The following is a 25,079-nucleotide window of genomic DNA, read 5'->3' as shown; positions in this document are numbered from 1 at the left end:
AAACGGTCGTCGATTGTCATAAAGAGCCAATCTGGTTCTTACTGTCTCTGAGGGACAATCTCCCACCCGCTGCAGCTAGATTCCCGACGCCCCCCCAATACTGTTAACCCCAGACCACCCCCCCCCAATACTGTTAACCCCAGACCCACTCCTCGCCAATACTGTTAACCCCAGACCCACCCCCTCGCCAATACTGTTAACCCCAGACCCACTCCTCGCCAATACTGTTAACCCCCGACCCCCCCCAATACTGTTAACCCCAGACCCACCCCCTCGCCAATACTGTTAACCCCAGACCCACCCCCTCGCCAATACTGTTAACCCCCGAACCCCCCCAATACTGTTAACCCCAGACCCACTCCTCGCCAATACTGTTAACCCCAGACCACCCCCCGCCAATACTGTTAACCCCAGACCACCCCCCACCAATACTGTTAACCCCAGACCCCCCCCCGCCAATACTGTTAACCCCAGACCCCTCCCGCCAATACTGTTAACCCCAGACCACCCCCCACCAATACTGTTAACCCCCGACCCCCCCGCCAATACTGTTAACCCCAGACCACCCCCCACCAATACTGTTAACCCCAGACCCCCCCTCGCCAATACTGTTAACCCCAGACCCACTCCTCGCCAATACTGTTAACCCCAGACCCCCCCTCGCCAATACTATTAACCCCCGACCCCCCGCCAATACTGTTAACCCCACCCCCCTCGCCAATACTGTTAACCCCTGACCCCCCCACCTATACTGTTAACCCCCGACCCCCCAATACTGTTAACCCCAGACCCGCCAATACTGTTAGCCCCAGACCCCCCAATACTGTTAGCCCCAGACCCCCCTCCCATTGGTTTTCAGCTCCTTAAGGTTACGGGAATCAAAGGGTATCTGGGAGAAAGTGGGACCGGGGACTGAGTTGGATGATCAGCCTTGATCATATTGAATGGTTGGAGAGGCTCAAGGGGCCGAATGGCCTGCTCTTGCTCCTATTTTGTAGTTTCTCTATTGTTTAGATTTATTATCTGATCTAGCAGGAGGCCGCTCATCCCATTGTTTCTGTGCTAGCTCTGTGACAGAACAATCCAGAGATAAAGTTACTGTCTTGCTTTTACCCCATGGTCCTGAATCTTCTTCAGTTTCAGTTGCTCCCCTACTGTGTTTGATAAAGAATTTCACAGCGCAGCAACCTCTCAACCTCTTAACTGATTGTCTCAAATTCATCACTGACTCCCTAAGAAACGAAGACAGTCCAAACATCAAACTCCTGTTTCATTTTAAAAAGCTCCTCTTGATCTTCTTTCTCCCACTGTATCTGCACCCTTTCCACTGTGACCCTAACTACTGTCTCCTCTCTCTCTCCAGTATCAGCAGGAGTGTTTGTTACTCTGTATTCCCTGTGGCCATTCTAATTACTCTGCTGCCCTCTCTCCCCAGACCTCAATCCATCAGCTGCCCTCCCTCGTTCAAACCTCTCTCCCCGCCTGTACACTGCTGCCCTCTGCTGTGTTTCGCTTGTTACTGTTCCTGAACAACGCCCTGCTCCTCAGTTAAAGCTGCTACATTTCCTTGCTTCACTTGCTCACTGTGAGCTTAGGTTGAGGATTGTGTTGAGTTTAAACAGACCAGTTGGGTCGAATGGTCGGTTTCTGTTCTCGAGATGCAATATAATTAATTACATGTTATTTTGACCTTTCAGAAAATGCCAGCAGTCATTAATGTTGCCGGAATAGACCTCGAAGAGCCTGAAGATTAAACTCCTTCCTTACATTCCAGCTCGGAGCAAGTCTGAGAGGTTTGCTTCATGGGATTATACTGAGCTGGGAGCAGATTGGTCTAAACGTCTTCACGTTGTCTCTCCGTTGCTGTGCTTTAATTACATTTATCTCCATTAACTGTGAATGCTGACCAAACCCATCAATATTTAAATGAAGGATAGCTGGACGCAAATGCCGAAGAAAAATGTCCAAGTTGTTTATTTCCTCTATCAGCTTGAAAATTGCGTTAGGAGAGTTCTTAACAGACTGAAGATTGATCGCCCACAAACAGAGTCCATTCAGGAGCTTTACTTCAGCAGCCAGCTCAAAACGGGTAAGAAATAGAAACATTCTTCTGGCTGACCAAATGTATTTCTTCACTGTGTGTTTTTTTTTAAAGAAACAGTTTGTTATAGAGTCATACAACATAGAAACAGAGCCTTCAATCCAACTTCTCCACACCAACCAGGTTTCTCAAAGTAAACTCGTCCCTCTTACCTGCACTTGCACCATATCCCTGCCAACCTCTCCTGTTCATGTATGTAGCTGCCCAAGTGTCTTTATAACGTTGGAACTGTAGCTGCATCTCCCACTTCCTCTGACCAGTTTATTCCACACATGACCCACCCTCTGTGTGTGGAAAGGTTGTCCCTCATGTCGTTTCAAAATATTTCTCCTCTCACCTTAAAACTAAACCTGCTAGTTTTGAGCACGCCCACCCCACGGAAAAGATATTTGCTGTTCACCTTACCAATAGCCCCCATGATTTTATAAACTTTATTAAGGCCACCTCTCAACCTCCCGTGCTCCACTGAAAAAAACTCCCAACCTATCCAGCCTCTCCTTATGACTCAAAATCTCCAGTCCCGGCAACATCCTGGTCAATCGGTTTTGAGCCCTCTCCAAGTTAACGATATCCTTCCTATAGCAGGGCAACCAGAACTGTACGCAGTACTGCAAAAACGGCCTTACTAATATCCCGTACAATGTCAACATGACGTCCCAGCTCATATACTGAAAAGATCTGAGCAATGAAGGCAAGTGTGCTAAGTGCCTTCTTAACCACCCTGTCCACCTGGGGATACAAACTTAAAGGAATTATGTCCCTGAACCCCTAGGTTCCTTCTGCTGTACAACACTCCCCAGGGCTCTACCATTGACTGGATAAATCCTGCCTGTGTTTGTTTTCCTAAAATGCAATACCTTACATTTCTCCAACATAAAATCTATCTGCACCTCCTCAGCCCTTTGGTCCAATTGAGCAAGATCTCTTTGTAATCTTAGATAATCTTCTTCACTGTCCACTATACCACCACTTTTGGTGTCTCCTCAAACATGCTAACTATGTCTCCCAAATTCTCATCCAAATTATTTATACAAGTGACAAACAACATTGGGATTCAGTACTGATCCCTGTGGAACACCACTGCTCACAAGCCTCCAGTCCAAAAAATAACCTTCCACCACCACCCTCTGTTTCCTACTGTCAAGCCAATTTTGTGTCCAGTTAACAAGTTAATTACGAACATGAACAATACAAATTAAACTGTTGTTTAAACTGGGTTTTAAATTCACTCTTGTGCATAAACACAGTCACTTGCTAACAATAGGAACAGGAGTAGGCCAGCCAGTTAATCACACTGCCCTGCTAATTTCAACCTTAAACGTATGTACCTTGAAGACTGATCCTCTACAGCTCTCTGAGGTAAAGAATTCTGACAACTCCCTGAGTAAAACATGGTCCCCTCTCTTGGACTCTAATGGCATCCCCTTGGTTCGAGATTCCCCAATCAGGGAAGTGTCTCAGCAACATCTCCCTGGCCACTGACCTGTCCAGTACATTCTTCTGACTAAAACTAATTTTCTTCAACTTCTCATTCTCCCTAATCACTTGCATCTCTGATTCTGGGATTAGAAACACCTCTAATTTTTGTACCTTCCTCCATGAAAACAGACACAAAATGAACATTTAGCTTCTCTGCCAATATCTCTATTCTCCATTATAAATTCTCCTGACTCTGCCCTTAATCTTCACTTTAGCCAGATGTTTCCTTTTTCTGCTCCCATTGAGGCGTTTACAGTCCATACAGTATGGTTTTTGTAGGTTGCACTCAAATTCAATTTTCCCTTTCCTTTCTGTTTCTTGGTCCTCCTTTGATGTAATTTTCAGAATTCCTTTTACTGTATTTCTGGCAACTTTATTGGCCTTTTTGTTTAACCTGATGGAATCCTGAACTTCCTGAGTTTGTCACAGTTAACTGCTATTGTTTGAGTTTTTTGTTTCTTGAAGGAAGCTTTTCTTGAAGTTGAGATTGTCAGTGCAGTCTCTTCCTAGTTGGCTTTTACCTCCCTCTTTTTCTAAAGGTATTCTTTTTCCTCTCCCTCATTCTGTTTCAATCTCTCTCTGTTTCTCTCTGTTCTCTGGAGTGAAAGAAATCGCTATGCAAGTCACCAGGTTGTTATAAAAACTTCACTCCACATCTGGTGCTGTTTACATATAGGGCGGCACGGTGGCTCAGTGGTTAGCACCGCTGCCTCATAGCACCGCTGCCTCATAGCACCGGGTTCGATTCCAGCCTCTGGCAACTGTCTGTGTGGAGTTTGCACATTCTCCCCGGGTCTGCGTGGGTTTCCCCCGGGTGCTCCAGTTTCTTCCCACAGTCCAAAAATGTGCAGGTTAGGGTGGATTGGCCATGCTAAATTGTCCCATAGTGTTCAGGGATGTGTAGGTTAGGTGCATTAGTCAGGGGAAATGTAAAGTAATAGGGTAGGGGATTTGTTTGGATGGGTTACTCTTTGGAGGGTCAGTATGGACTTGTTTGGCTGAATGGCCTGTTTCCAAACTGTAGGCATTCTATAATGATTGAACAATGAGAGTGAGTTGTGGCTTTCTGACAATGTCACTGGGCCAGTAATCCTAAGGTTCAGACTTCTTCAGAACGATCACTGGACCTGAAATGTCAACTCTGACTTCTCTCCACAAATGCTGCCAGACCTGCTGAGTTTTTGCAGCAATTTTTGGTTTTGTTTTTGTTCAGACGTACGCTCTGGGTTCCCATCCCACTCTGCGGATAGTTTTGATCTATGGTGGTATGTAGATTTAATTCAGTTTAATTTACATTCAGTTCATCAATCCACACTGTAGGGAATCTAATCTAATCTCATAAAATCTAGGCCGTAAAGCCAATCACGAAAGTGTCATCACTCATTGTGAAGAAACTGACCATCTGATTTACTCGTGTCCTTCAGGAAGAGAATCTGCCACCTTTTCCTGGTCTGGCTTACATGTGACTCCAGACCCACAGCAACGTTGTTCGCCCCTAAATGCCCTCTGACATGGCTGAGCACACCACTCAGTCCAAAGAGATGGACAATACATGCTGGCCCTTCCAGTGATGCCCACAGACTTGATGGGATGAAAGGTCTCCTCCAAACCATGGTGGCTATGTTCAGTGAAGTTCTGTGAATGTATAAACACGGAAACTATTGTCTGAAAAGTTGATGCTTGCTATAGGGGACAAATATCTTTAATATTTCCCTCACTCGTCTTGTTTTCCAGGGAGCTGATATGCAGGAGCAGAGTAAAAGATATTCCAATCTGTATTCTGGATATACGAGAGGGATTCCATCAGAAAGATGGGATGGCAGTGAGATGTTCTCTCTCTTCTCTGAATCTGTACATTCCCCGTATCGTACATACCAGTCAGAATCCTCACCACTTTCTGTATCTCGAGAGTATGAACCTGTTGGGAGGTCTGACCCGAACATAATGGCATCTACTGATGGGTTACCCCGGTCACTCAAACACCTGGAGGCTGAGAAACCCCTCAAGGGGAGGTGTCTGTCCACTGTGAGGTATAGCACCTGCCTCGATACGTCTGCTTTCTCTCAGTGTGTACCGAAAAGGAAAGCTACGTTAAGCTCACACGACATCAATGTGGGTAGATATACCTCACACGATGTCAATGTGGGAAGATTTACCTCATTGGGCCAAACTTCGACTGGCAGCCTTGGCACACCAGGCTGTACCCATAAGGCGCTGCGTGAGAAAGAGGTCACGCCTTGTTTCTCAGAATACTGCGCCATGAGGCAATCAGATTCCTTCAGGGTGGTTCGAGACCGCACCTCCCCAGACTGGGACCCTGACGAGGAATACCAAGCTCTACTCGATTTTACATATCCCTTAAGACCAGGACACATGAGCTCCAGGGACAACTTAGATGACGATGATGACGACATGACCTCTGACTCCTATCTAAAGGATTCAGGGATTGTAGATGACAGTCTAATACCCTCCCTGTCAAATACATTAATTACAAATGCTTTGTCGTCACTGCCTACCTCCCAGCCTAACCCCAGCAGTGCTGCTAACATCACCTGGGGCCATCCTAGCTACATAGAGGATCACGTGTACACTCCATATTCTTCCTCCAGTTCCCTCCGCCTGCACAACCAGCCGTCCTATTGGCTCTCCAGTCGATCGCCTAAAGCTGGTATTAATCTAAACACCTTTCTGGAGAGTTCTACGAGGAATAAGACAGAAAGCGTCATGAACCGGGCCAATCCTGACTGGGCAAAGGTCACTTCAGTTGTTGATTCAAGTTTTCTTTCAAGCAGCTCAAACGAGGAATTTTCCAAGCCCTTGCTCACAGGGAAAGATCCTAAAGGCTTCACGTTATCCAGGCAGATCCTGCCCTTAGACAGAGAGTGGGACAGTGAGGAGGACTTTCTCACTCTCCCGTATAAGCTGAAAGAATTGGAAGCCTTGGCCCACCAACTGGAGAAGCTCTCTGTTCATGTGGAGAGCAAGTCTGTCTTTGCAGCCAATGGGATGAGACTGGGCATGGGCTGTCCAAGTGGCAGTACCGAGGGGAACCTCACCGTACAGAACAACACTGAGGCTGCTCAGTCAGACTGCCAACTGGGAATTAGTCCCAGAAATCAACCCAAGAATCCACAGTGTGAAGATATAATCGCCGATTTAAAAAAGGCCAATGAATTTATTCAAAAGTTGGGCACATGGTCCAGTTCTCAACTGCTGTTCAACCAGCCCTTTGAACAAGTAGCTGAGAACAATGACAGTCTGTTGGCTCACATTCAGGTAAAATGTTATTTCTTTTCCAAGTTCTATGTTTCATTCAAATACCTCACACGAGCAGAATACATCAATCTTGTTTCTTGTTGGTATAAACGTACTGGATTGGGCAAGCTAGGAAACTAAACGTTAGTATTTAGCCGCAATGGTTTCAGTTTAGAATTTGAGGTTTACATTGTTAAAAGTTGAGTATCTGACTTTGCTAATTCCCTCGAACTGTGAAAGGCTGGGCAGGGCTGTTGAGTTCCTCCAGCACTTTCTGTTTCTGTTTCAGATCATCAGTTTATGTAGTTGTTTGTTTCATTAAAGATTGAGCAAGTTTACTTTTTTTTAAATAGGCTTTAGAGTTTGAAGTGGAATGTAACATTCTGAAGTGGTTGGCCAGGGTCAGTATTGACCTGCTGGAGAACTATAAACTAGGGTTTGTAAATACAAGCAAGCTACAAATATATTCAGCGGAGAAATACAGAGAAATAATCTTTCTCAGAGAGTAAGGAGGATGTGGAACCCACTACTACAGGATGTGGATGTGGCTGTGGCAAACAGCTCTGATACTTTCAAAATGAAAATAGGCAACTGGGTGAGAGTAAAAGGGTTAGAAAGACAGGCTGAGATAAGTCAGATGGAATAGGGGCGGGTCTCGTACGGAGTACTTGATTGGATTTGATTTATTATTGTCACTTGTACCTCAGTACAGTGAAACGTTTTGTGTTGTGTGCAGTACAAAGTGCATGAGGGTAAGAGAACAGAGAGAGAAATACACTGTTATGGTTATAGAGAAGGTGCATGAAGAGCTAGATCATCATTAAATTTAAAATTTGAGACGTCCATTCAGGAAGTCTAATAACAGCGGGGAAGAAACTGTTCGTGATCTGTTGGCTCGTGTGTTTAAGCTTTTCTATCTTCTGATTAGGAGAGAGTATCACCGGGTGGGAGGGCTCTTTGATGTTGGAAGCCTTCCTGAGGCACTGAGAAGTGGAGATGGAGTCAATGGATGGGAGGTTGGTTTGTCTGATGGACTGGGCTGTGTTCACAGCTCCCTGTAGTTTCTTATGGTCCTGGGCAGAGCAGCGTATAAACACCAGGTGGGATGGGTTGGGCTGAATGACCTTTTTCTGTGCTGTGTTGTAGAGTCATAGAGATGTACAGCACAGAAACAGACCTTTCGGTCCAACCCATCCATGCCGACCAGATGTCCCAACCCAATCTAGTCCCACCTGCCAGCACCCGGCCCATATCCCTCCAAACCCTTCCTATTCATATACCCATCCAAATGTCTTTCAGATGTTGCAATTGTACCAGCCTCCACCACTTCCTCTGGCAGCTCATTCCATACATGTACCACCCTCTGCGTGAAAAAGTTGCCCCTTAGGTCTCTTTTATATCTTTCCCCTCTCACCCTAAACCTATGCCCTTTAGTTCTGGACTCCCCGACCCCAGGGAAAAGACTTTGTCTATTTATCCAATCCAAGCCCCTCATGATTTTAGAAACCTCTATAAGGTCACCCCTCAGCCTCCGATGCTCCAGGGAAAACAGCCCTAGCGTATTTAACCTCTCCCTATAGCTCAAGTCCTCCAACCCTGGGAAACATCCTTGTAAATCTTTTCTGAACCCTTTCAAAGATTCACAACATCTTTCCGATAGGAAGGAGACCTGAATTGCACGCAATATTCTAACAGTGGCCTAACCAATATCCTGTACAGCCGCAACATGACCTCCCAACTCCTGTACTCAATACTCTGACCAAGAAAGGAAAGCATACCAAACACTGCCTTCACTATCTAGGGAAAACAGCCCCAGCCTGTTCAGCTTCTCCCTATAGCCCAAACTCTCCAACTCTGGCAACATCCTTGTAAATCTTTTCTGAACCCTTTCAAGTTTCAGAACATCCTTCCTATAGTAGGGAGACCAGAATTTCATGCAATATTCTAAAATGGCCTTACCAATATCCAATATAGCTGCAATATAACCTCCGAACCCCTGTACTCAATGCTCTGACCAATAAAGGAAAGCATACCAAATGCCTTCTTCACTATCCTATCTACCTGCGACTCCACTTTCAAGGAGCTATGAACCTGCACTCCAAGGTCTCTTTGTTCAGCTACACTCCCTAGGACCTTACCATTAAGTGTATAAGTCCTGCTAAGATTTGCTTTCCCAAAGTGCAGCACCTCGCATTTATCTGAATTAAACACCATCTCCCACTCCTCAGCCCATTGGCCCATCTGGTCCAGATCCTGTTGTAATCTGAGGTAACCCTCTTCGCTGTCCACTATACCTCCAATTTTGGTATCATCTGCAAATTTACTAACTGTACCTCTTATGCTCACATCCAAATCATCTTTGTGTTCTCTGTAATTGTATGTAACTGATCTGCTATTTTGTTCCTATAGAGCTTTAGCTGTAAACTTGAAGAAATGGTCCAGTGGTTGTATGAAGTAGCAGAGACCACAGATAACTGGATCCCACCTCAGCCCACAATGGACAGTATCAAGGCTTCCCTGGATAAATGTATGGTAAGCAGCCCCCCTCCATCAAACTGCACATTTGTGGTTTAAAAATTTAAGATTGTTACCAATCGTCGATGTAAGCAAAATGTTTTTCCACTGCTCAGGCGTGTTCCACCATACAATAAGGTCATCTCAGGTCAGACTGGGATCTCAGGTTTCTTACTCACGTTTGGGTGTGGGTGTCACTGGCTGGGGCCCTGTCCCTAGTTGCCCCTTGAGAAGGTGGGGGTGAGCTGCCTTCCTGAACTGCTGTAGTCCATGTGCTGCCCTTAGGGAGGGAATTCCAGGATTCTGACCCAGCGACAGTGAACGAACGGCGATATATGTCCAAGTCAGGATGGTGAGTGGCTTAGAGGGGAACCTGAACATAGAACAGGGAACATAGAAGAATACAGCGCAGTACAGGCCCTTTGGCCCTCGATGTTGCGCCAATCCAAGCCCACCTAACCTATACTAACCCACTATCCTCCATATGCCTATCCAATGCCCGCTTAAATGCCCATAAAGAGGGAGAGTCCACCACTGCTACTGGCAGGGCATTCCATGAACTTACGACTCGCTGAGTGAAGGGGGTGGGGTTCCCATTTATCTGCTGCCCTTGTCCTTCGGGGTGGAACTGTTTGTGGGTTTGAAAGGTGCTGTCTGAGGATCTTTGGTGAGTTTCTGCAGAGGATCGTGTGAAGGATACACATTAGCGGAGACAAATGTAATTATCACCAGGTCTCAGTCAATCATAGGGACCTGCCTTCAGTCAGAGACTCCCAGCACAGAGAGAGCAGGGCAGCATTCAATATGGATCCAGGGGCTTGGGAATAGGTGGTCAATATCCGTATCCTGCCATCCTGGGAGGGAGGAGCTGAGCTAACTTCAGCCCACTATCCACCTTTTCTCTTTCTGTCCAATTGTGGGCAGTTTGCTGCTGGAATGAGAGAAAGAGAGGGGATTTGAAGGAGATGAATGTAGCTGGTACATGTGGGGAAGGGTTGGTGAGGTGGCCCAAGTTAGTATCGGCAGCACAGAGGGCTAGGCGAGTGTGTGTGCGTGTGTGCGTGTGTGTGTGCGTGGAAGGGCATGGGCAGGTCAGGAAAGATGTAGCAGGCAATAGTGAGAATATTAGCCTTGGTTCAGGTGGTTATGGTGCGGAGGTGGAGTGACTGTGAGGTATGGCAGTGAAGGCAGAGGAGCCCTGGACAATTGGAGAGTGTCATGGAACTCCTTCCTTCATCGCTGACGGTTCCCTCGTGTGGATCAGGCTGCACTGACCCGGCTGGGCCTCCTCTGGACCAGGAGCTCTGGAGGCCTGCCCCACAGCAGGGCACCTACCTCCCCCTGTCTGCCATGATGGGGCAAATGTCAGGGGTATGTGTGAGGGTGCGGTGGGGGGGGAGAGTGTGAGGGTGCGGGGGAGATGGTGGGGGCAAGGGAGTTTGTGACGGTGCGGGGGGGAGGGGGAGATGGGGAGGGAGGGTGTGAGCGTGCGGGGGGAGAGTGTGAGGGTGGGGGGAGATGGGGACGGAGTGTGTCAGGGTGTGGGGGGAGGTGGTGTGTGGGGGGAGGTGGTTTGCGAGGATGGGGGGGGAGGTGGTGTGTGGGGGGAGGTGGTGTGTGAGGGTGTGGGGGGGAGGTGGTGTGTGGGGGGAGGTGGTGTGTGAGGGTGTGGGGGGGAGGTGGTGTGTGGGGGGAGGTGGTGTGTGAGGGTGTGGGGGGGAGGTGGTGTGTGAGGGTGTGGGGGGGAGGTGGTGTGTGAGGATGGGGGGGAGGTGGTGTGTGAGGATGGGGGGGGAGGTGGTGTGTGAGGATGGGGGGGAGGTGGTGTGTGAGGATGGGGGGGGAGGTGGTGTGTGAGGATGGGGGGGGAGGTGGTGTGTGAGGATGGGGGGGGAGGTGGTGTGTGAGGATGGGGGGGGAGGTGGTGTGTGAGGATGGGGGGGGAGGTGGTGTGTGAGGATGGGGGGGGAGGTGGTGTGTGAGGATGGGGGGGGAGGTGGTGTGTGAGGATGGGGGGGGAGGTGGTGTGTGAGGGTGTGGGGGGAGGTGGTGTGTGAGGGTGTGGGGAGAGGTGGTGTGTGAGGATGGGGGGAGAGGTGGTGTGTGAGGGTGTGGGGGGAGGTGGTGTGTGAGGGTGTGGGGGGAGGTGGTGTGTGAGGGTGTGGGGGGAGGTGGTGTGTGAGGATGGGGGGAGAGGTGGTGTGTGAGGGTGTGGGGGGAGGTGGTGTGTGAGGGTGTGGGGGGAGGTGGTGTGTGAGGGTGTGGGGGGAGGTGGTGTGTGAGGGTGTGGGGAGAGGTGGTGTGTGAGGGTGTGGGGGGAGGTGGTGTGTGAGGGTGTGGGGGGGAAGAGTGTGTGAGGGTGTGGGGGGGAGGTGGTGTGTGAGGGTGTGGGGGGGAGGTGGTGTGTGAGGATGGGGGGGAGGTGGTGTGTGAGGATGGGGGGGGAGGTGGTGTGTGAGGATGGGGGGGAGGTGGTGTGTGAGGATGGGGGGGAGGTGGTGTGTGAGGATGGGGGGGGAGGTGGTGTGTGAGGATGGGGGGGGAGGTGGTGTGTGAGGGTGTGGGGGGAGGTGGTGTGTGGGGGGAGGTGGTGTGTGAGGATGGGGGGGGAGGTGGTGTGTGAGGATGGGGGGGGAGGTGGTGTGTGAGGATGGGGGGGGAGGTGGTGTGTGAGGATGGGGGGGGAGGTGGTGTGTGAGGATGGGGGGGGAGGTGGTGTGTGAGGATGGGGGGGGAGGTGGTGTGTGAGGATGGGGGGGGAGGTGGTGTGTGAGGGTGTGGGGGGAGGTGGTGTGTGAGGATGGGGGGGGAGGTGGTGTGTGAGGATGGGGGGGGAGGTGGTGTGTGAGGGTGTGGGGGGAGGTGGTGTGTGAGGGTGTGGGGGGAGGTGGTGTGTGAGGGTGTGGGGGGAGGTGGTGTGTGAGGGTGTGGGGGGAGGTGGTGTGGGGGGAGGTGGTGTGTGAGGGTGTGGGGGGAGGTGGTGTGTGAGGGTGTGGGGGGAGGTGGTGTGTGAGGATGGGGGGGGAGGTGGTGTGTGAGGATGGGGGGGGAGGTGGTGTGTGAGGGTGTGGGGGGAGGTGGTGTGTGAGGGTGTGGGGGGAGGTGGTGTGTGAGGGTGTGGGGGGAGGTGGTGTGTGAGGGTGTGGGGGGAGGTGGTGTGTGAGGGTGTGGGGGGAGGTGGTGTGTGAGGGTGTGGGGAGAGGTGGTGTGTGAGGGTGTGGGGGGAGGTGGTGTGTGAGGGTGTGGGGGGGAAGAGTGTGTGAGGGTGTGGGGGGGAGGTGGTGTGTGAGGGTGTGGGGGGGAGGTGGTGTGTGAGGATGGGGGGGAGGTGGTGTGTGAGGATGGGGGGGAGGTGGTGTGTGAGGATGGGGGGGAGGTGGTGTGTGAGGATGGGGGGGAGGTGGTGTGTGAGGATGGGGGGGAGGTGGTGTGTGAGGATGGGGGGGGAGGTGGTGTGTGAGGATGGGGGGGGAGGTGGTGTGTGAGGGTGTGGGGGGAGGTGGTGTGTGGGGGGAGGTGGTGTGTGAGGATGGGGGGGAGGTGGTGTGTGAGGATGGGGGGGGAGGTGGTGTGTGAGGATGGGGGGGGAGGTGGTGTGTGAGGATGGGGGGGGAGGTGGTGTGTGAGGATGGGGGGGGAGGTGGTGTGTGAGGATGGGGGGGGAGGTGGTGTGTGAGGATGGGGGGGGAGGTGGTGTGTGAGGATGGGGGGGGGAGGTGGTGTGTGAGGGTGTGGGGGGAGGTGGTGTGTGAGGATGGGGGGGGAGGTGGTGTGTGAGGATGGGGGGGGAGGTGGTGTGTGAGGGTGTGGGGGGAGGTGGTGTGTGAGGGTGTGGGGGGAGGTGGTGTGTGAGGGTGTGGGGGGAGGTGGTGTGTGAGGGTGTGGGGGGAGGTGGTGTGGGGGGAGGTGGTGTGTGAGGGTGTGGGGGGAGGTGGTGTGTGAGGGTGTGGGGGGAGGTGGTGTGTGGGATGGGGGGGGAGGTGGTGTGTGAGGATGGGGGGGGAGGTGGTGTGTGAGGATGGGGGGGGAGGTGGTGTGTGAGGATGGGGGGGGAGGTGGTGTGTGAGGGTGTGGGGGGAGGTGGTGTGTGAGGGTGTGGGGGGAGGTGGTGTGTGAGGGTGTGGGGGGAGGTGGTGTGTGAGGGTGTGGGGGGAGGTGGTGTGTGAGGGTGTGGGGGGAGGTGGTGTGTGAGGGTGTGGGGGGAGGTGGTGTGTGAGGGTGTGGGGGGAGGTGGTGTGTGAGGGTGTGGGGGGAGGTGGTGTGTGGGGGGAGGTGGTGTGTGAGGGTGTGGGGGGAGGTGGTGTGTGAGGGTGTGGGGGGAGGTGGTGTGTGGGGGGAGGTGGTGTGTGAGGATGGGGGGGGGAGGTGGTGTGTGGGTGTGTGGGGGGAGGTGGTGTGTGAGGGTGGGGGGGAGGTGGTGTGTGAGGGTGTGGGGGGGAGGTGGTGTGGGGGGGAGGTGGTGTGTGGGGGGAGGTGGTGTGTGGGGGGAGGTGGTGTGTGGGGGGAGGTGGTGTGTGGGGGGAGGTGGTGTGTGGGGGGAGGTGGTGTGTGGGGGGAGGTGGTGTGTGGGGGGAGGTGGTGTGTGGGGGGAGGTGGTGTGTGAGGGGAGGTGGTGTGTGAGGGTGTGGGGGGAGGTGGTGTGTGAGGGTGTGGGTGTGGGGGGAGGTGGTGTGTGGGGAGAATGTGTGAGGGTGTTGGGGGAAGTGGTGTGTGGGGAGAATGTGTGAGGGTGTTGGGGAAGAGTGTGTGAGGGTGTTGGGGGGAGTGTGAGGGTGCGGGGGGAGATGGTGTGTGAGGGTGTTGGGGGAGGGTGTGTGAGGGTGTTGGGGGAGAGTGAGGATGAGGGGAGATGGAGAGGTGGTGTGGGGGGAGGGTGTGTGAGGGTGTTGGGGGAAGAGTGTGTGAGGGTGTTGGGGGAGTGTGAGGGTGCGGGGGGAGGTGGTGTGTGAGGGTGTGGGGGGAGGGGGTGGTGTGTGAGGGTGTGGGGGGAGGTGGTGTGTGAGGGTGTGGGGGGAGGTGGTGTGTGAGGGTGTGGGGGGAGGTGGTGTGTGAGGGTGTGGGGGGAGGTGGTGTGTGAGGGTGTGGGGGGAGGTGGTGTGTGAGGGTGTGGGGGGAGGTGGTGTGTGAGGGTGTGGGGGGAGGTGGTGTGTGAGGGTGTAGGGGGAGGTGGTGTGTGAGGGTGTGGGGGGAGGTGGTGTGTGGGGAGAATGTGTGAGGGGAGGTGGTGTGTGAGGGTGTTGGGGGAAGAGTGTGTGAGGGTGTTGGGGGAGTGTGAGGGTGCGGGGGGAGATGGTGTGTGAGGGTGTTGGGGGAGGGTGTGTGAGGGTGTTGGGTGAGGGTGTGTGAGGGTGTTGGGGGAGGGTGTGTGAGGGTGTTGGGGGAGGGTGTGTGAGGGTGTTGGGGGAGGGTGTGTGAGGGTGTTGGGGGAGGGTGAGGATGAGGGGAGATGGAGAGGTGGTGTGGGGGGAGGGTGTGTGAGGGTGTTGGGGAAGAGTGTGTGAGGGTGTTGGGGGAGTGTGAGGGTGCGGGGGGAGATGGTGTGTGAGGGTGTTGGGGGAGGGTGTGTGAGGGTGTTGGGGGAGGGTGTGTGAGGGTGTTGGGGGAGGGTGTGTGAGGGTGTTGGGGGAGGGTGTGTGAGGGTGTTGGGGGAATGTGTGTGAGGGTGTTGGGGGAGAGTGAGGATGAGGGGAGATGGAGAGGTGGTGTGGGGGGAGAGTGTGTGAGGGTGTGGGGGGCAGGCGGTGTGTGAAGGTGCGGGGGGAGATGGTGTGTGAGGGTGAGGGGGGAGATGGTGTGTGAGGGTGTTGGGGGAGGGTGTGTGAGGGTGTTGGGGGAGGGTGTGTGAGGGTGTTGGGGGAGGGTGTGTGAGGGTGTTGGGGGGGGGTGTGTGAGGGTGTTGGGGGAGGGTGTTGGGGAGAGTGTGTGAGGGAGTGTGAGGGTGTTGGGGGAGGGTGTGTGAGGGTGTTGGGGGGGGGTGTGTGAGGGTGTTGGGGGAGGGTGTTGGGGAGAGTGTGTGAGGGAGTGTGAGGGTGTTGGGGGAGGGTGTGTGAGGGTGTTGGGGGAATGTGTGTGAGGGTGTTGGGGGAGAGTGAGGATGAGGGGAGATGGGGAGGTGGTGTGGGGGGGAGAGTGTGTGAGGGTGTGGGGGGAGAGTGTGTGAGGGTGTGGGGGGAGAGTGTGTGAGGGTGCGGGGAGAGATGGTGTGTGAGGGTGCGGGGAGAGATGGTGTGTGAGGGTGCGGGGGAAATGGTGTGTGAGGGTGCGGGGGGAGATGGTGTGTGAGGGTGTGGGGGGAGGTGGTGTGTGAGGGTGTGGGGGAGGTGGTGAGGGGGGAGAGGTGGTGTGTGAGGGTGTGGGGGGAGGTGGTGTGTGAGGGTGTGGGGGGAGGTGGTGTGTGAGGGTGTGGGGGGAGGTGGTGTGTGAGGGTGTGGGGAGAGGTGGTGTGTGAGGGTGTGGGGGGAGGTGGTGTGTGAGGGTGTGGGGGGAGGTGGTGTGGGGGGGAGGAGAGTGTGTGTGGGGGGAGGAGAGTGTGTGTGGGGGGAGGAGAGTGTGTGTGGGGGGAGGAGAGTGTGTGTGGGGGGAGGAGAGTGTGTGTGGGGGGAGGAGAGTGTGTGTGGGGGGAGGAGAGTGTGTGTGTGGGGGGAGGAGAGTGTGTGTGTGGGGGGAGGAGAGTGTGTGTGTGGGGGGAGGAGAGTGTGTGTGTGGGGGGAGGAGAGTGTGTGTGTGGGGGGAGGAGAGTGTGTGTGGGGGTGGGGGGAGGAGAGTGTGTGTGGGGGTGGGGGGAGGAGAGTGTGTGTGGGGGTGGGGGGAGGAGAGTGTGTGTGGGGGTGGGGGGAGGAGAGTGTGTGTGGGGGTGGGGGGAGGAGAGTGTGTGTGGGGGTGGGGGGAGGAGAGTGTGTGTGGGGGTGGGGGGAGGAGAGTGTGTGTGGGGGTGGGGGGAGGAGAGTGTGTGTGGGGGTGGGGGGGGGAGGAGAGTGTGTGTGGGGGTGGGGGGGGAGGAGAGTGTGTGTGGGGGTGGGGGGGGGAGGAGGTGTGTGTGGGGGTGGGGGGGGAGGAGAGTGTGTGTGGGGGTGGGGGGGGAGGAGAGTGTGTGTGGGGGTGGGGGGGGAGGAGAGTGTGTGTGGGTGTGTGGGGGGAGGAGAGTGTGTGTGGGTGTGTGGGGGGAGGAGAGTGTGTGTGGGTGTGTGGGGGGAGGAGAGTGTGTGTGGGTGTGTGGGGGGAGGGGAGTGTGTGTGGGTGTGTGGGGGGAGGGGAGTGTGTGTGGGTGTGTGGGGGGAGGGTGTAGGGGGGGAAGAGTGTGTGTGGGTGTGTGGGGGGAGGAGAGGGGTGTGTGGGGGGAGGAGAGTGTGTGTGGGTGTGTGGGGGGAGGGTGTAGGGGGGGAAGAGTGTGTGTGGGTGTGTGGGGGGAGGGTGTAGGGGGGGAAGAGTGTGTGTGGGTGTGTGGGGGGAGGGTGTAGGGGGGAAGAGTGTGTGTGGGTGTGTGGGGGGAGGGTGTAGGGGGGGAAGAGTGTGGGAGGGTGTGGGGGGAGAGTGTGGGAGGGTGTGGGGGGGAGAGTGTGGGAGGGTGTGGGGGGGGGGAGAGTGTGGGAGGGTGTGGGAGGGAGAGGGTGTGGGAGGGAGAGGGTGTGGGAGGGAGAGGGTGTGGGGGGAGAGTGTGGGAGGGTGTGGGAGGGAGAGGGTGTGGGAGGGAGAGGGTGTGGGAGGGAGAGGGTGTGGGGGGGAGAGGGTGTGGGGGGGAGAGGGAGTGGGGGGGTGTGGGAGGGAGAGGGTGGGGGGGGGGGGAAGAGGGTGTGGGGGGGGAGAGAGTGTGGGGGAGAGGGTGTGGGGGGGTGTGGGGGGGTGTGGGGGGGAGAGGGTGTGGGGGGGAGTGGGGGGGGAGAGGGTGTGGGGGGGTGTGGGGGGGTGTGGGGGGGGAGAGGGTGTGGGGGGGAGTGGGGGGGAGAGGGTGTGGGGGGGAGAGGGGGGGAGAGGGTATGGGGGGGAGAGGGTGTGGGGGGGAGAGGGGGGGAGAGGGTGTGGGGGGGAGAGGGGGGGAGAGGGTGTGGGGGGGAGAGGGGGGGAGAGGGTGTGGGGGGGGAGAGGGGGGGAGAGGGGGGGAGAGGGGGGGAGAGGGTGTGGGGGGGAGAGGGGGGGGGGAGAGGGGGGGAGAGGGTGTGGGGGGGAGAGGGGGGGAGAGGGTGTGGGGGGGTGTGGGGGGGAGAGGGTGTGGGGGGGTGTGGGGGGGAGAGGGTGTGGGGGGGAGAGGGTGTGTGTGTGTGGGGGGGAGGAGAGTGTGTGTGTGGGGGGGGAGGAGAGTGTGTGAGGGTGTGGGGGGGGAGAGTGTGTGGGGGGGGAGAATGTGTGAGGGTGTGGGGGGGGGAGAATGTGTGAGGGTGTGGGGGGGGAGAATGTGTGAGGGTGTGGGGGGGGGAGAATGTGTGTGGGGGTGGGGGGGGGGAGAGTGTGTGAGGGTGTGGGGGGGGAGAGTGTGTGAGGGTGTGGGGGGAAGAGTGTGAGGGTGTGGGGGGGGAAGAGGGTGTGAGAGTGTGGGGTGGGAAAGGGTGTGGGGGGAGAATGTGTGAGTGTGTGGGGGTGGAGAGGGTGTGAGTGTGTGGGGGTGGAGAGGGTGTGAGTGTGTGGGGGGTGGAGAGGGTGTGAGTGTGTGGGGGTGGAGAGGGTGTGAGTGTGTGGGGGGGGAGAGTGTGTGGGGGGGGAGAGTGTGTGAGGGTGTGGGGGGGGAGAGTGTGTGAGGGTGTGGGGGGGAGAGTGTGTGAGGGTGTGGGGGGGGAGAGTGTGTGAGGGTGTGCGGGGGAGAGTGTGTGAGGGTGTGCGGGGGAGAGTGTGTGAGGGTGTGGGGGGGAGAGTGTGTGAGTGTGTGGGGGGGAGAGTGTGTGAGGGTGTGGGGGGGAGTGTGTGTGAGGGTGTGGGGGGGAAGAGTGTGTGAGGGTGTAGAGGGTGTGAGGGTGTGTGGGGGGGGGGAGAGTGTGTGGGGGGGGGAGAGTGTGTGGGGGGGGAGAGTGTGTGGGGGGGGGAGAGTGTGTGGGGGGGGAGAGTGTGTGGGGGGGGGAGAGTGTGTGGGGGGGGGAGAGTGTGGGGGGGGGGAGAGTGTGTGTGGGGGGGGAGAGTGTGTGGGGGGGGAGAGTGTGTGGGGGGGGGGAGAGTGTGTGGGGGGGGGAGAGTGTGTGTGTGGGGGGGGGAAGAGTGTGTGTGTGGGGGGGGGAAGAGTGTGTGTGGGGGGGGGGAAGAGTGTGTGAGTGTGTGGGGGGGAGAGTGTGTGGGGGGGGAGAGTGTGTGTGGGGGGGGGAGAGTGTGTGTGGGGGGGGGAAGAGTGTGTGAGGGTGTGGGGGGGAGAGGGTGTGGGGGGGAGAGGGTGTGGGGGGGAGAGTGTGTCGGGGGGGAGAGTGTGTGAGGGTGTGGGGGGGAGAGTGTGTGAGGGTGTGGGGGGGAGAGTGTGTGAGGGTGTGGGGGGGAGAGGGTGTGAGGGTGTGGGGGGGAGAGGGTGTGAGGGTGTGGGGGGGAGAGTGTGTGAGGGTGTGGGGGGGAGAGTGTGTGAGGGTGTGGAGGGGAGAGTGTGTGAGTGTGTGTGGGGGGAGAGTGTGTGAGTGTGTGTGGGGGGGAGAGTATGTGAGGGTGTGGGGGGGGGAGAGGGTGTGGGGTGGGAGAGGGTGTGAGTGTGTGTGGGGGGGAGAGTGTGTGGGGGGGAGAGTGTGTGGGGGGGAGAGTGTGTGGGGGGGAGGTGTGTGGGGGGGAGTGTGTGTGGGGGGGAGAGTGTGTGGGGGGGAGAGTGTGTGGGGGGGGAGAGGGTGTGGGGGGGAGAGGGGTGTGGGGGGGGGGAGAGTGTGTGAGGGTGTGGGGGGGGGGAGTGTGTGGGGGGGGGGAGGTGTGTGAGGGTGTGGGGGGGGGGAGAGTGTGTGGGGGGGGGGGGAGTGTGTGAGGGTGTGGGGGGGGGGAGTGTGTGGGGGGGGGGAGAGTGTGTGAGGGTGTGGGGGGGGGAGAGTGTGTGGGGGGGGGGAGGTGTGTGAGGGTGTGGGGGGGGGGAGAGTGTGTGAGGGTGTGGGGGGGGGGAGAGTGTGTGAGGGTGTGGGGGGGGGGAGAGTGTGTGAGGGTGTGGGGGGGGGAGAGTGTGTGAGGGTGTGGGGGGGGGAGAGTGTGGTGAGGGTGTGGGGGGGGAAGAGGGTGTGGGGGGGAGATGTGTGAGTGTATGGGGGTGGAGTGGGTGTGAGTGTGTGGGGGGGGGAGGGTGTGGGGGGGAAGAGTGTGTGAGGGTGTGGGGGGGAAGAGTGTGTGAGGGTGTGGGGGGGAAGAGTGTGTGAGGGTGTGCGGGGGAGTGTGTGTGAGGGTGTGGGGGGGGAAGAGGGTGTGGGGGGAGAATGTGTGAGTGTATGGGGGTGGAGTGGGTGTGAGTGTGTGGGGGGGGAGAGGGTGTGGGGGGGAAGAGTGTGTGAGGGTGTGGGGGGGAAGAGTGTGTGAGGGTGTGGGGGGGAGAGTGTGTGAGGGTGTGCGGGGGAGAGTGTGTGAGGGTGTGGGGGGGAGAGTGTGTGAGGGTGTGGGGGGGAGAGTGTGTGAGGGTGTGGGGGGGGAGAGTGTGTGAGGGTGTGGGGGGGAAGAGTGTGTGAGGGTGTAGAGGGTGTGAGGGTGTGTGGGGGGGGGAGAGTGTGTGGGGGGGGGGGAGAGTGTGTGGGGGGGGGGAGAGTGTGTGGGGGGGGGAGAGTGTGTGGGGGGGGGGAGAGTGTGTGGGGGGGGGAGAGTGTGTGGGGGGGGGAGAGTGTGTGGGGGGGGGAGAGTGTGTGGGGGGGGGGAGAGTGTGTGTGGGGGGGGGAGAGTGTGTGTGGGGGGGGGTGAGTGTGTGTGGGGGGGGGAGAGTGTGTGTGGGGGGGGGGAGAGTGTGTGTGGGGGGGGGAGAGTGTGTGTGGGGGGGGGAGAGTGTGTGTGGGGGGGGGGAGAGTGTGTGTGGGGGGGGGGAGAGTGTGTGTGTGGGGGGGGAGAGTGTGTGTGTGGGGGGGGGAGAGTGTGTGTGTGGGGGGGGGAGAGTGTGTGTGTGGGGGGGGAGAGTGTGTGTGTGGGGGGGGGGGAGAGTGTGTGTGTGGGGGGGGAGAGTGTGTGTGTGGGGGGGGGGAGAGTGTGTGTGGGGGGGGGGAAGAGTGTGTGTGAGGGGGGGAAGAGTGTGTGAGTGTGTGGGGGGGAGAGTGTGTGTGTGGGGGGGGAGAGTGTGTGTGGGGGGGGGGAGAGTGTGTGTGGGGGGGGGAGAGTGTGTGTGGGGGGGGGAAGAGTGTGTGAGGGTGTGGGGGGGAGAGGGTGTGGGGGGGGAGAGTGTGTGAGGGTGTGGGGGGGGGAGAGTGTGTGAGTGGTGGGGGGGGGAGAGTGTGTGAGGGTGTGGGGGGGGGAAGAGGGTGTGAGAGTGTGGGGTGGGAAGGGTGTGGGGGGAGAATGTGTGAGTGTATGGGGGTGGAGTGGGTGTGAGTGTGTGGGGGGGGAGAGGGTGTGGGGGGGAAGAGTGTGTGAGGGTGTGGGGGGGAAGAGTGTGTGAGGGTGTGGGGGGGAGGTGTGTGAGGGTGTGCGGGGGAGAGGTGTGAGGGTGTGGGGGGGAGAGTGTGTGAGGGTGTGGGGGGGAGAGTGTGTGACGGTGTGGGGGGGAGAGTGTGTGACGGTGTGGGGGAGTGTGACGGTGTGGGGGGTGGGAGAGGATGTGAGTGTGTGGGGGGGGGAGAGTGTGTGGGGGGGGGAGAGTGTGTGGGGGGGGGAAGAGTGTGTGGGGGGGGAAGAGTGTGTGGGGGGGGGAAGAGTGTGTGGGGGGGGGAAGAGTGTGTGGGGGGGGGAAGAGTGTGTGGGGGGGGGAAGAGTGTGTGGGGGGGGGGAAGAGTGTGTGGGGGGAGGAGAGTGTGTGGGGGGAGGAGAGTGTGTGGGGGGGGGAGAGTGTGTGGGGGGGGGAGAGTGTGTGGGGGGGGGGAGAGTGTGTGGGGGGGGGAGAGTGTGTGGGGGGGGGAGAGTGTGTGGGGGGGGGGGGAGTGTGTGGGGGGGGGAGAGTGTGTGAGGGTGTGGGGGGGAGAGGGTGTGAGGGTGTGGGGGGGGAGAGGGTGTGAGGGTGTGGGGGGGAGTGTGTGTGAGGGTGTGGGGGGGGAGAGTGTGTGGGGGGGGAGAGTGTGTGGGGGGGAGAGTGTGTGGGGGGGAGAGGGTGTGGGGGGGGAGGGTGTGGGGGGGAGAGGGTGGGGGGGGGGAGAGTGTGTGAGGGTGTGGGGGGGGGAGAGTGTGTGAGGGTGTGGGGGGGGGGAGTGTGTGTGAGGGTGTGGGGGGGAGAGTGTGTGGGGGTGTGGGGGGGGAGAGGGTGTGGGGGGGAGAGGGTGTGGGGGGGAGAGGGTGTGGGGGGGAGAGTGTGGGGGGGGAGAGTGTGTGAGGGTGTGGTGGGGGGAGGAGTGTGTGAGGGTGTGGGGGGGGGGAGTGTGTGTGAGGGTGTGGGGGGGAGGGGGTGTGGGGGGGAGAGGGTGTGGGGGGGAGAGGGTGTGGGGGGGGAGAGTGTGGGGGGGGAGAGTGTGTGAGGGTGTGGGGGGGGGGAGAGTGTGTGAGGGTGTGGGGGGGGGAGAGTGTGTGAGGGTGTGGGGGGGGGGAGAGTGTGTGAGGGTGTGGGGGGGGGAGAGTGTGTGAGGGTGTGGGGGGGGGGAGAGTGTGTGAGGGTGTGGGGGGGGAGAGTGTGTGAGGGTGTGGGGGGGAAGAGTGTGTGAGGGTGGTGGGGGGGAAGAGTGTGTGAGGGTGTGGGGGGGGAGAGTGTGTGAGGGTGTGCGGGGAGGAGTGTGTGAGGGTGTGGGGGGGGAGGTGTGTGAGGGTGTGGGGGGGGAGAGTGTGTGAGGGTGTGGGGGGGGAGAGTGTGTGAGGGTGTGGGGGGGGAGAGTGTGTGACGGTGTGGGGGGTGGGAGAGTGTGACGGTGTGGGGGGTGGGAGAGGATGTGAGTGTGTGGGGGGGGAGAGTGTGTGGGGGGGGGAGAGTGTGTGGGGGGGGGAAGAGTGTGTGGGGGGGGGAAGAGTGTGTGAGGGTGTGGGGGGGAGAGTGTGTGAGGGTGTGGGGGGAGAGTGTGTGAGGGTGTGGGGGGAGAGTGTGTGAGGGTGTGGGGGGAAGAGTGTGTGACGGTGTGGGGGGTGGGAGAGTGTGACGGTGTGGGGGGTGGGAGAGGATGTGAGTGTGTGGGGGGGGAGAGTGTGTGGGGGGGGAGAGTGTGTGGGGGGGGAGAGTGTGTGGGGGGGGGGGAAGAGTGTGTGGGGGGGGGAAGAGTGTGTGAGGGTGTGGGGGGGAGAGTGTGTGAGGGTGTGGGGGGGAGAGTGTGTGAGGGTGTGGGGGGAGAGTGTGTGAGGGTGTGGGGGGAGAGTGTGTGAGGGTGTGGGGGGAAGAGTGTGTGACGGTGTGGGGGGTGGGAGAGTGTGACGGTGTGGGGGGTGGGAGAGGATGTGAGTGTGTGGGGGGGGAGAGTGTGTGGGGGGGGGAAGAGTGTGTGAGGGTGTGGGGGGAAGAGTGTGTGACGGGGTGGGGGGGTGGGAGAGTGTGACGGTGTGGGGGGTGGGAGAGGATGTGAGTGTGTGGGGGGGGAGAGTGTGTGGGGGGGGAGAGTGTGTGGGGGGGGAGAGTGTGTGGGGGGGGGGAAGAGTGTGTGGGGGGGGGAAGTGTGTGTGAGGGTGTGGGGGGGAGAGTGTGTGAGGGTGTGGGGGGAAGAGTGTGTGACGGTGTGGGGGGTGGGAGAGTGTGACGGTGTGGGGGGTGGGAGAGGATGTGAGTGTGTGGGGGGGGGAGAGTGTGTGGGGGGGGGAAGAGTGTGTGGGGGGGGGGAAGAGTGTGTGAGGGTGTGGGGGGAAGAGTGTGTGACGGTGTGGGGGGTGGGAGAGTGTGACGGTGTGGGGGGGTGGGAGAGGATGTGAGTGTGTGGGGGGGGGAGAGTGTGTGGGGGGGGAGAGTGTGTGGGGGGGGGGAAGAGTGTGTGGGGGGGGGAAGAGTGTGTGGGGGGGGGGAGAGTGTGTGGGGGGGGGGAAGAGTGTGTGGGGGGGGGAAGAGTGTGTGGGGGGGGGAAGAGTGTGTGGGGGGGGGAAGAGTGTGTGGGGGGGGGAAGAGTGTGTGGGGGGGGAAGAGTGTGTGGGGGGGGGGAAGAGTGTGTGGGGGGGGGAAGAGTGTGTGGGGGGGGGGAAGAGTGTGTGGGGGGGGGGAAGAGTGTGTGGGGGGGGGAAGAGTGTGTGGGGGGGGGAAGAGTGTGTGGGGGGGGGGAGAGTGTGTGGGGGGGGGGGGGAGAGTGTGTGGGGGGGGGAGAGTGTGTGGGGGGGGGAGAGTGTGTGGGGGGGGGGAGAGTGTGTGGGGGGGGGGAGAGTGTGTGGGGGGGGGGAGAGTGTGTGGGGGGGGGAGAGTGTGTGGGGGGGGGGAGAGTGTGTGGGGGGGGGAGAGTGTGTGGGGGGGGGAGAGTGTGTGGGGGGGGGAAGAGTGTGTGGGGGGGGGGAAGAGTGTGTGGGGGGGGAAGAGTGTGTGGGGGGGGGAAGAGTGTGTGGGGGGGGGGAAGAGTGTGTGGGGGGGGGAGAGTGTGTGGGGGGGGAGAGTGTGTGGGGGGGGGAGAGTGTGTGGGGGGGGGAGAGTGTGTGGGGGGGGGAGAGTGTGTGGGGGGGGGGAGTGTGTCGGGGGGGGAGTGTGTGGGGGGGGGGGAGAGTGTGGGGGGGGGGGGGAGAGTGTGGGGGGGGGAGTGTGTGGGGGGGGGGAGTGTGTGGGGGGGGGGGAAGAGTGTGGGGGGGGGAGAGTGTGGGGGGGGAAGAGTGTGTGAGGGTGGGGGGGGGAGAGGGTGTGAGGGTGTGGGGGGGAGAGGGTGTGAGGGTGTGGGGGGGGAGAGGGGGAGAGGGTGTGGGGGGGAGAGGGTGTGGGGGGGAGCGGGTGTGGGGGGGAGAGGGTGTGACGGTGTGGGGGGGGAGAGGGTGTGAGGGTGTGGGGGGGGAGGAGGGTGTGAGGGTGAGGGGGGGAGAGTGTGTGAGTGTGTGTGGGGGGAGAGTGTGTGAGTGTGTGTGGGGGGGAGAGTATGTGAGGGTGTGGGGGGGGAGAGGGTGTGGGGTGGGAAGAGGGTGTGAGAGTGTGGGGGGGAGAGTGTGTGAGGGTGTGGGGGGGGAGAGGGTGTGGGGGGGGAGAGGGTGTGGGGGGGAGAGTGTGAGTGTGTGGGGGGGGGAGAGGGTGTGGGGGGGGAGAGGGTGTGGGGGGGAGAGTGTGTGAGTGTGTGGGGGGGAGAGGGTGTGGGGGGGGAGAGTGTGTGAGGGTGTGGGGGGAGAGGGTGTGGGGGGGAGAGTGTGTGAGGGTGTGGGGGGGAGAGGGTGTGGGGGGGAGAGGGTGTGGGGGGGAGAGTGTGTGAGGGTGTGGGGGGGGGAGAGGTGTGTGAGGGTGTGGGGGGGAGAGGGTGTGAGGGTGTGGGGGGGAGAGGGTGTGAGGGTGTGGGGGGGAGAGGGTGTGAGGGTGTGGGGGGGGAGAGTGTGTGAGGGTGTGGGGGGGAGAGTGTGTGAGGGTGTGGGGGGGGAGAGTGTGTGAGGGTGTGGGGGGGGAGAGTGTGTGAGGGTGTGGGGGGGGAGAGTGTGTGAGGGTGTGGGGGGGGGAGAGTGTGTGAGGGTGTGGGGGGGGAGAGTGTGTGAGGGTGTGGGGGGGGAGAGTGTGTGAGGGTGTGGGGGGGGAGAGTGTGTGAGGGTGTGGGGGGGGAGAGGGTGTGGGGGGGGAGAGTGTGTGAGTGTGTGGGGGGGGAGAGTGTGTGAGTGTGTC

General features: G+C 59.0%; 1 protein-coding gene across 2 annotated transcripts in view; it reads left to right on the top strand.

Annotated features, from left to right (window-relative positions):
* cep68 (centrosomal protein 68) overlaps nucleotides 1-25,079 on the top strand; it is a 54,001-nt gene that overhangs the window by 17,951 nt on the left and 10,971 nt on the right. For both annotated transcript variants that reach the window (XM_087991695.1, XM_087991694.1), the window contains exons 2-4: nucleotides 1,698-2,089; nucleotides 5,315-6,856; nucleotides 9,245-9,367. In XM_087991695.1, the coding sequence (XP_087847821.1) occupies nucleotides 5,324-6,856; nucleotides 9,245-9,367 (1,656 nt within the window). In that variant the 5' untranslated portion in view covers nucleotides 1,698-2,089; nucleotides 5,315-5,323. The remainder of the gene's footprint in view (nucleotides 1-1,697; nucleotides 2,090-5,314; nucleotides 6,857-9,244; nucleotides 9,368-25,079) is intronic.

The sequence above is a fragment of the Chiloscyllium plagiosum genome, unplaced genomic scaffold (assembly GCF_037043375.1).
Source record: "Chiloscyllium plagiosum isolate Xiang-an unplaced genomic scaffold, Cpla_swu_hap1 HiC_scaffold_10, whole genome shotgun sequence".
Lineage (NCBI taxonomy): Eukaryota > Metazoa > Chordata > Chondrichthyes > Orectolobiformes > Hemiscylliidae > Chiloscyllium > Chiloscyllium plagiosum.
The sequence above is the reverse complement of the archived record's forward strand: the minus strand, read 5'-3'. Positions and strand labels throughout refer to the sequence as shown.